The sequence below is a fragment of the Nanorana parkeri genome, unplaced genomic scaffold (assembly GCF_000935625.1).
Source record: "Nanorana parkeri isolate BGI_ZX_2015 unplaced genomic scaffold, ASM93562v1 scaffold934, whole genome shotgun sequence".
NCBI lineage: Eukaryota > Metazoa > Chordata > Amphibia > Anura > Dicroglossidae > Nanorana > Nanorana parkeri.
The window spans coordinates 676,989-687,906 of NW_017307202.1; the positions used below are offsets into that span (position 1 = coordinate 676,989).

The window sequence follows — 10,918 nt, forward strand, 5'->3', positions numbered from 1 at the left end:
CGCCGTGTTCCCCGGGCTTGTAAGCCCCCCTATGTGATAGCAATCAAAGTAAAGAAAAAAAATAAAAATACGTTTTTTAAATTAAATAAAATAAATCTAAAAATAATGTAAAAAATGTTTGAAGTCCCCCGTCCCGCGAGCATGCGTGTCGCCACGTAAAACACCTGTCGGGTGCATCTACGTAAAAAAACAACGAACGCGCTACACATGTTGGATATCTCCGCGCAATAATTCTAGGGCCAGTATTTTTGGGTATCTCTGAAATTAATGACCTGTGGGGGCTTTTAAAGCGTCTATGGAATTTTTGGGGTACTGACGTTTATCGCCGTTTCACGGACGCATACAATTTTTAACCTGGGCATGTTGGGTATCTATTTGCTCGTTGTAACCTCATCTTTTATATTTTATTTTTAAAAATGGGTATTTTGTGTTTTAGGGCATTTAAGTACATTTTTCACTAAATTTTGGGGTTTGATAAGGAGATGCGCTAATATCGTGCAACATAAACATTTGCAACTGCCAGCATTTTATTCTATAGGACCTTGGCTTTCAGAAAATATATAATGTTTGGGGGTTTTTAAGTAATTTTCAGGCCTAAAATGTGAAATATAACATGGGTGCCAAAAAAAAAAGGCCTCAGTCATGAAGGGGTTAATACAAGACAGTACTCTGCTCGCTTTGTTTGTCGCAGCCTGGCATTGCAAATTATTATTCAATCTGTGGTTTACTATGACCCCCTGATCTTTTTCCATTTCTGATTTCCTTAGTGGAGTACCCAATAATGTGAATTCTTCTTGCCTGTTTTTAACCCCAAAATCCATAACTTTAAATTTTTCAACATTAAACCTCATCTGCCATATGATTGCCCACTTCCCTATTTTATCCAGGTCCTCCTGTAATGTTATAGTGTCTAAGTCTGAGTCTATTACCCTCCCAATTTTAGTATCATCAGCAAACACAGAAATATGGTTGTTAACCACCTCCCGTCCGCCGAACGTTGAAAGACGGCCGGACAGGAGTCTCCTGGATGCGGGTGGGCGTCTTTAGACGTCCTTCGTGCCCGTGCCCGCTCCCCCTGGTGCGCACGAGCGGGAAACCGCCTGGATTTTAAACGGCCAGCGATGGCAGTTTACATACAAGTGGTCTGGCGTCTGTAAAGACGCCCGATCGCTTGTATGATGCAAGTGAGGGCAACGTGACCCCGTATTTTATATTTTACTAAAAAATTGGGTAAAAATAAATGTTTCCTAAAATAATAAAGGGAAAACCATAAAAAAAAATATTCTGTACTTTTTTTGTTATATAGTAAAAAATAAAAAACCCCAGTGGTGATTAAATACCACCAAAGGAAAGCTCTATCTGTCCACCCCCCCAAAAAATGGTATAAAATCAATTTCAGTACAGCGTTGCATGACGGACTAAACGTCAGCCAAAGTACCGCAGCGCTGAATACTGAAAAATTACCTGGACAGGAAGGGGGTGTAAACACCCCGGTCAGCAAGTGGTTAATACTTTCCCTGATATAATTAACAGATTAAACAGTATGGGGCCTAGCATAGAACCCTGGGGCACGCCACACTCCACCATAGACAAATCTGAAAAAGAGCCATTTATCAATACTCTCTGGGCATGTTCCTGTTCCAGCTCTCTATCCATGTAGACACCATTTCATCTATGCCCATAGATCTCAACTTGTGTACTAAGTGTTTATGTCGTACCGTGTCAAAAGCTTTGGCAAAATCCAGATATACCCCGTTCACCGATTTCCCTCTATCCAGATCTCTACTCACCTCTTCGTAGAATGTCAGTAGGTTGGTCAGACAAGAAGGATCCCTCCTAAATCCATGCCGATTATCATTTTTTATACCATTACCATGGATAAAATCCACTAAATAGTCCTTTATCATCCCCTCAAACAGTTTGCATACTATTGATGTTAGACTGACTGGTCTGTAGTTCCCAGGTTGACATCTTGAACCTTTTTTTGAAGATTGGTGCTACTTTAGCTTTCCGCCAGTCACTTGGTACCCTTCCAGACATTATGGAGTCCTTGAAAATGAGGAATAATGGTCTAGCTATAACCTGGCTGAGTTCTTTAAGTACCTTGGGGTGTAGGTTATCTGGTCCTAATGATTTATTTGCATTAAGGTTTTTAAGTCTTTGTTGAACCCCGGGTAGCCTGAGCTACTCACCTTCTTATCTCCATTAAACCCATCTTTTTTCTGAGTGTATACTGAGGAGAAAAATAAATTCAATAATTCAGCCTTCTCCCTCTCATTTGTGATTATTCTCCAGTTGTCATCTTTTGTTGGGCCTACCTGCTCTTTTATTACCCTTTTACGGTTTTTATCTATAGATATATAAAGAATTTTTTATTGACTGTGGTGATATGCTTTTCATAATCAATTTTAGCGGATCGGATTTAATGTTTACATCTCTTAATGCATTCCTTGTAGTTCTGGAATGCCAATGCCGTCGTCCCCTCCATCTTATATTTTATACATGCTATCTTCTTGTCTTTAATGTGGTGTCTTACTGTTTTATTTAGCCATGCAGGCTTAGTTCTTGACCTTTTCCTGGAGAGTCACGTTTGACCGACCGGCCTGCTGTTTCTTTGCTTTATTTCTTTTTATCTAAGTGCTACTGTTTTTATATACAATAAATCCTCATTTATTACACTATGAGCGTCATTGCTCTCTTCCTTCATGGCCTTTATTGGGAGATGACTGCGGGATTCTAGCCAGTTCCTAGGACGAGAGGACGTTGGGTTCCGGCTTCCATCTTGGCGAGATTGACTGCTTTGATAACATCCTACTTTTGGTGAGTGCTTTTGGCTTTTGCCTTTGTCGGACACATCACAGAAGTATCGTCTCCTGGGAAACACATGGACTTCACTGTTTGTTTTATCCTTAGAGAGAATAGACTTCTTTCTATTTACTTTTTTTTCTCTCTCGGGATTTTTTTGACAAGTCACAAGGAATTAAAAGAAACTTTTTTCACATGGGAATTGCCTTTTTGATACACTGCAACTGTTTTTTGTTGCAAATAAATTCACATCACTTATTTAGCAACATTATTTATGATTTTGTTCTTTAATTGAGTTTGTTTAGACACTTCACAGTCACACCTGTTTTTTCCTCCGAGAGAGGTTTGAACAGATATTTTCCTTGAACCTTTTATTATTAGTTTGTGATGTATTTATTTAAATATATACATAATTTTTACATATTGTGCACTTTTTCACAATTTTTCTCTTATAGAGGTCCGATTTATTTGCATTTTATTATAATGTGATTATTATTGCTTAAACACTCTATTGCACTTTTGAGCGTATCACGGAGAGGCTTTTAGCGCTTTACCTTGTATTGATTAACCTTTGAGGCTCACCGCCTGAGTTTAGCAGCTTCCAGCTTCTAGCTAGTCCAGTTCTTTGTTCTGTGTTTCCATTAGCGCAGGTTTGTTTATTATTCGTGTATATACATTTTAGTTTGGTGCTAGTTTTAGTTTTATTATTACTCATTTTTTATTAGACCTTGGTATGGTCGATACGTTATTCATTAGATCGATTGGAGTCATTAGATTAACTAGATTGACTGGAGTGAGCCCTCTATCCCCCTTTGTATTACTGCCCTCTGTGTTAATTGCCCCTTTAGTTACTTGCTCTATATTTATATCCATTTTTATTCCCTCCCCCCATTATCTAGTTTAAAAGCTCCTCCAGTATTCTAACCATTTTCTCCCCCAAACGTGCTGCACCTTCTCCATTCAGATGCAGCACGTCTCTGCAGTAGAGCTGGTAACTGACTGAAAAGTCAGCCCAGTTCTCCAGGAACCCAAAGCTCTCTTTCCGACACCAACTGCGAAGCCACTTGTTCAGTTCCCTCAACTCTCTGTCTCTCTGGAGTGGCTTATGGCACCGGCAGTATCTTGGAGAATACTACCATGGAGGTCCTTTTCTTCAACCTAGCAACTAAGTCTCTGAACTCTCTTTTTAGGACACTCCATCTGCCTATTTTGTCATTGGTGCCGATGTGCACCATGACAGCTGAGTCGTGCCCAACCCCACCCAGTAACCTGTCCATTCATTCCGCGATGTGTCGAACACGAGCCTCAGGTAAGCAACAGACTGTTCAATGCTCACGGTCCCGATGGCAGGTTACCCTGCCTGTCCGTCTGATAATAGAATCCCCTACCACCAAGATCTGTCTTTCCTGACCCTCCATCCTGCTCCCACCATTACTAGAGCAGTCACTCCCCCTGCGGATAGAGGAGGCTTCCTGCTCCAGCAATGTCACCCCTGAACTAATAACCCCAATATCCTGCAACCTGGCATATTTATTGGGGTGTATCAGTTCAGGACTGACCTCTCTCGCACTATTCCCTGTACCCCTCCTTCTAACGGTAACCCAGCTACTCACCTCGGGATCCTGCTTCTGCAAACCCCCCTCATCTATGCTGCCCTCCACCAGAGCCTGGTGTGTCAAGTCCAGACACCTTTCCATGTTGGTTAGTGTTGCCAGTTTGTTGTTTAGATCCAGAATCTGGGCTTCCAGACAAACAACTAGCTCACATCTAGCGCAACAGTATTCCCCCTCGAACGCGAGGGGGAAGAAACACATACATTGCGCACGATTTGCACCAGGTAGCATAACCACTCATGGAAGACATTTTTTTTAAATTTAACTGGTTATTTATTTTAGGCCCAGATGTATTCAAGCGGCTTTTATACTAATACCCAGGAATTATTATACTAATGCCCAGGAACTATTACACTAATGCCCAGGAGATATTACTCTAATAACCGGGAGTTGTTACACTAATACCCAGGAGTTACTACACCAATGCTCAGCAGTTAATACACAATGCCCAGCTGATAAATTGATTAATGCCCAGCCAATAGTACAATACCTAGCAGATAATATAATTAGTGCTCATCTGATAATACAATTAATGCCCGGCCGTTAGTACAATTAATGCCCAGCCAATAGTACAAATAATACCCAGCCAATAGTACAAATAATACCCAGCCAATAACACAATACCCAGCAGATAATATAATTAATGCCCAACCTATAATTTCGCGAAGCCAATAGTACAATTACAAATAGTACAATTAATACCCAGCAGATAATACAATTAATGCCCAGCAGATAATCTAATTAATATAAAGTAATACCCAGCCAATAGTACAATACCTAGCAGATAATATAATTTATGCCCAACAGATAATACAATTAATGCCCAGCAATTAATGCATTTAAAACCCAGCCGTGTATATATACACACACTTTTTTTTCTAATGCCCAGCAGTTATTAACCCTCAGTACACCCCTCTCACCACTCCACTTGCGGAGTCACACTTCAGCTTGCGGTACCTGATCACCCCATACACTCTGCTCCTGCACCTGCTCTCCCACTCGTTGACCACTCGCTCTCCTCACGCAGCACCGACCGATCACCCCACACTCTCTGCTTCAGCAGTCCCCGGTTTCACTCTGATCTTCGTCGATCGCCCACTTTGCCCGCTCTCCCCTCTGTTCTGCGATGGCGTCCCGGCTCGCGGCTCCTGTCTCGTGCTTCTTTCCCTTCAATTCACTTCCGGTTTTCCATCACATGCGACACAAGAGATTGCACCCTGCATTGCATCCTTACAGGATGTCTCCAACTTACAAGCAGATCTGAATACACTGTGTGATTGTGCATCTATTTGGCAAATGAGGTTTAATGTTGATAAATGTAAAGTTATGCACTTGGGGACTAAACATGCATGCGTCATGTTTGGGGGAGTCAATGATGGAGAAAGATCTGGGTGTTCTGGTAGATCATAGACTGAATAATAGCATGCAATGTCAAGCCGCAGTTTCAAAAGCAAGCAAAATACTTTCTTGTATTAAAAGGGGTCTAGACTTCAGAGATAGAGACATAATCCTGCCCCTGTACAAAGCATTAGTGAGACCTCATCTGGAATATGCAGTTCCGTTTTGGGTACCAGTTCACAAAAAGGATGTTGTGGAACTGGAGAAAGTGCAGCAAATGGTGACTAAACTCATAAGAGGCATGGAGGAGCTCAGCTATGAGGAGAGATTAACTGACCTGAATTTGCTATCTCTGGAGAAGAGGCCATTAAAGGGGAACATGATCACCATGTATAAATGGTCCATATAGTGAGCTTGGTGCCAACTTATTCACTTTAAAGTCACTGCAAAGGACAAGGGGGCACTCTTCGGGTCTGGAGGAAAAGAGGTTCAACCCTTGCATACAAGAAAGGATTCTTCACAGTTAGAGCTGTGAAAATGTGGAATAGACTCCCCCAGAAGCAAGTGCTAGCTAGCTCTGTTAATTGTTTTTTAGAAATCTGGATGTATTTGTAAATGCACAAAATATTACTGGGAATAGAGTTATTATAGGTATATTAAGCACCAGAGTTGATCCAGGCAATATCCAATTGCCTAATGGGTTCAGGAAGGATTTTTTTCCCCCTGTTGGAGCAAATGGAACCATGTTTTATAGGGGTTTTTTTGCCTTCCTCTGGATCAACAGTGGGTAATTGTGGGCATAGTATTATGTCTAGGCTTTTCTTTTTTTCTCATATCTCGATAGGTTGAACTCGATGAACATGTGTATTTTTTCAACCTAACTATTTAACTATGTCTGCTCTAATGCACAAACGCCAAGCAATTGAAAATCGTGGCTTAAGCCAGCTTGAAAGGAGGAGCAGCATGACAGCCCGGGAGAGAAGCCACCGAGCACATAATGCTGGAGATGTAAGTCTGTTACAGAAACCCAAGTCCCTCCTTTTGAAACCAGAACTTTATCTGTACATTTTGTTCTTACATTCTCACTGTCTATTCCCCAGGCTCCAGAGTACTGTCTGGAGTACTTTACCTCACCTGCCCTACATTGCCATTGAGGCAAGGTGTAAAATGTGGGGCTGACTATAGGTCCCGGGAGGTGTATGAGAGGAATCTGGGTGACACATAGACCCCGGACAGGACCTCTCCTAGCTCTCTGCATGACGACCTGCTACAATATACATAACAGTGCACCACAATGCACACAACATGCATTGTGGTGTGCTGTTTTGCTAAAAAAAATGCCACAGGGAATTTTTTTTCTTCATGCAGCTTTGTTGAGGGAAAATTTGTTTGGGTGCTTGAACACATAACCTTGCTCATCTGAGACCCCTGATAACCCTAAAACTATAATAACTCTCCTCTCTACCTCATCATAAAACATCAAGTTAGGCTTATGCAAGAAGCTTTACTTAGGATACAGCTACAGGGGCAATGTTAATTTCTTGCTAATTACATATTTAACAACTTGTTAGCAGACACTGAATTCTGTACTTTTAACAAAACGATGGTTGGCAAAATGTTAGACCTCTCAGAAGCATGACAATAAAATTGCTGATGCAGTCCTAACCCAACACTGTCTGAGTTTGACAATTAAGCTTTTATCAGGGGGTCAGAGATCGCTTGAAGTCTGAGAGATTCTGTCTGTCGACTGCCTGACCTCACAGGTTGCTATTATTGTTGAACCATTAATGCTGAAGGTACTCTCACACTTTATGGTGCATACAATGAAGAATAATGTTTCTCTATATTAGAGGTTTACTTTAATCTACTTTGAGTCAAATTAAACATAATTATACACTCATCTCATAAACTTTACCTTTGCTATATCATACATCACAGAGATTTTGAATTCCCAGTCCATAAAAGTACCATCAGGATAAGATATTTTATCGTTCAGAACATCCTGAGAAAGAATCAAAAAACATTTACTGGTTATCCAAGATAAAGATAGGCATGAAAAAAACAAAGGAAAGGCTGCATTTGTAAATGTTTTCTCAATATAACAACACCAGGGGCGGACTGACCATTCGGGCGTTCGAGTTCTGCCCGAGGGGCCGCGGCCATAAGGGGGCCCGTCTGATTGCTTCCTAATTCTACCTAGATGCAGGCTGCCATAATCTCATTCCCCCCTCATCCTCTTGGTTTCCCTCGTCTCCACCGTCCCCCCCTGGTGTTTCTTGCAGAAAGACAGCCAGTGGAGATTGGCGATCGGGACAGTTGTTTACCCGCCCACTGCTTAGCAACTGATGACGTGGATGGGTGGGCGGCCAGTCTAAGCAAACAGTACAGGCTCTGATCCCCTGCTTTGAAGTACCCCCCCCCCCCCCCTCGTCCCTCCATTCATTCACATATGTCTGAAACACAGCAACCATAGGTATGTATGTTTATAACTGAGCAAATGTGGGTGTTTCATGTTTTTTTTTACTTTTTTTTTTTAGCATGTTATTACAGATTATTGCATAGTTACATAGTATTTGAGGTTGAATAAAGACATTAGTCCATCAAGTCCAACCTATTAGGATCTCATTCTAGGAGTACCCGTACCCCTGTATATTACGGTCCCTTAAGAAATCAGCATTGGCCCAATTGATGTCTTTATGTGTAATTGAAGTCACCCATCACGACTACATTGCCCTCTCTCCCAGCTATTCCAATCTGTGAGTGAAGATTGACTTCTCCCTCTTCCCTATATTTAGAGGTTTATAGCAAATACCCACGAGAAGTTTACAGCTAGCATGATTTCCTTTTTTACAGGGATGCACCGATAGCAGTATCGGTTTTGGTGCCGATACTGGGCATTTTCAGGAGTACGCATACTTGTAAAAATGCCCTAATACTAAGCGCCAAAACTGACAATTTTTTATTTGTAAACGTATTCAGCTGGCGTAAGGTCCCTCATTTGCTGGAAACTTGTGGCGCCTGTCTATTTACAGTGCATCCGCAACCTCCTTTTCCTCCTTCCCACCTCCTTCACCACCCACACCCACCTGCACAGTCCTGGTAAAACCACCCACAGCACTGGTGAGATCGCGCCCAGCCCTGCTGAGACCACCCACAGCACTGGCGAGACCGCACATAGCTCTAGCTAGACCGCACATAGCTCTGGTGAGACCGCGCATAGCTCTGGTGAGACCGCGCATAGCTCTGGTGAGACCGCGCACAGCACTGGTGAGAAAGTGCACAGCACTGGTGAGATCTCGCCCAGCCCTGCTGAGACCATCGACAGCACTGGTGAGACCGCACGTAGCTCTGGTGAGACCGCGCACAGCAGTGGTGAGACCGCGCAGTGCACTGGTGAGACCAAGCTAAGCACTGGCGAGACCGAGCAGAGCACTGGCGAGACCGAGCAGAGCACTGGCGAGACCGAGCAGAGCACTGGCGATACCGCGCACGGCACTGGTGAGACCGATCACGGCACTGGTGAGACCGCACACGGCCCTGGTGAGACCGCACGTGGCTCTGGTGAGGCCGCACACGGCTCTGGTGAGACCGCACACGGCTCTGGTGAGACCGCACACAGCTCTGGTGAGACAGTGCACAGCTTTGGTGATACCGTGCATAGCTCTGGTGAGACTGCACACAGCACTGGCGGGACTGCCCACAGCACTGGCGGGACCATCCACACCACTTGTGAGACCGCACGCATCCCGGGTGAGACGGTACGCAGCCCTGGGAAGACTGCGCACAGCTCTGGAAAGACCGCATATAGCCCTGGTGAGACCCAGCAAAGCCCTGGTAAAACTGCTCACAGCCCTGGAAAAACCGTACACAGATCTGGTGAGACCCTGCACAGCCCTGGTGAGATTGTGCACTGTTCTGGTGAGACCGTGAACAGCAATGGTGAGACCCCCACACTGCCCTGGTCAGACAACGCGCAGCCTCCTGGGACCCTGCACAGCCCTGGTGAGACCCCACACAGCCCTGGTGAGCTACACAGAATATGTAGCTTTATATTCTGCATTGCTGTACAATGTATTGCTGTAATTTGTAGTCCTCTATAGCTGATGGTATTCCGCGTTGCTGTGCAATGCATTTCTGGGATTTGTAGTCCTCTATAGCTGATGGTACTCTGCATTGCTGTATAATGTATCGCTGGGATTTGTAGTCCTCTATAGCTAATGGTACTCTGCATTGTTGTATATTGTATTGCTGGGATTTGTAGTCCTCTATTGCTGGTGGCATTCTGCATTGCTGTATATTGTATTGCTGGGATTTGTAGCCCTCTATAATTGGTGGTATTCTCTACTGCTGTACAATATATTGCTGAGATTTGAAGTTAGTGGCAGAACTACCGGGTTGCAGCGGTTGCAGTTGCGACCAGGCCCTGGCACTCCACCACTGTCCTAAAATCGTTAGTCTGTATTGTTTTAGAAAAACTGTCACATGACACTAAAAAAGGTAATGACAAGCAGTGGGCCTTGGTACCAAGAACCCCTGGAACACAGGAGCCCAGTGGTATGCAAAATGATTGATGTTTCTGCCTGCCCCCATGGTACATCCCACAGTGCAATGCAGGACCTCAGCATCCCATTGAAAGGTGCCTTAATACTATTATTAATATTTTTATTATTATGATGTTGATGGTGTTAAAACCCAACTTACCTTCTGGGCCTAACCCCCATCCCAAGTTCTTTGCTTCCCTTCCAGTTCAAAAAAGTTAAAAAAAAAGTACTACTTAGCCTCTCCACATCCTTTGCCGGTCATTGGTCCTCTTCCAAGTTGAAATATGTCAGCATTATTTGATGACTTCTTGTTCCTGTTCTATGGAGCATTGAGGACCACTAGAGGTGGACTGACCATTTGGGCACTGCCTGAGGGCCCAAGGCCGGGAAGGGGCACGTCACAACCCCCCACTGGCCTTCCCCCCCACTCTCTCGCCTTGACTTATTTATTACTGAGCTCTGTGTTCAGGCCCGGATTTCCCACAAGGCCACCGAGGCCCGGCCTCGGGGCGGCAGAGTGCAGAGGGGCTACAGCGGTGACCTTGTGTGGAAGTTGCGGGCGCCGGTGTAATGTGTCCCGGCGGCAGACCGTAGTGTGCGGCCGCCGTCCAATCAAGACGG

The 10,918-nt window shown here is 44.0% G+C and overlaps 1 protein-coding gene across 1 annotated transcript in view; it reads right to left on the reverse strand.

The window, feature by feature from the left end:
* The window catches only part of LOC108795113 (heat-stable enterotoxin receptor-like), a 20,366-nt gene extending 11,434 nt beyond the window's left edge, over positions 1-8,932 (reverse strand). Inside the window, exons 1-2 of the mRNA XM_018566305.1 lie at positions 8,843-8,932; positions 7,672-7,758 (exon numbers count right to left, since the gene is read on the reverse strand). Coding sequence (XP_018421807.1) covers positions 7,672-7,758; positions 8,843-8,932 — 177 coding nt within the window. The remainder of the gene's footprint in view (positions 1-7,671; positions 7,759-8,842) is intronic.
* Between the last annotated feature and the right edge of the window lie 1,986 nt (positions 8,933-10,918).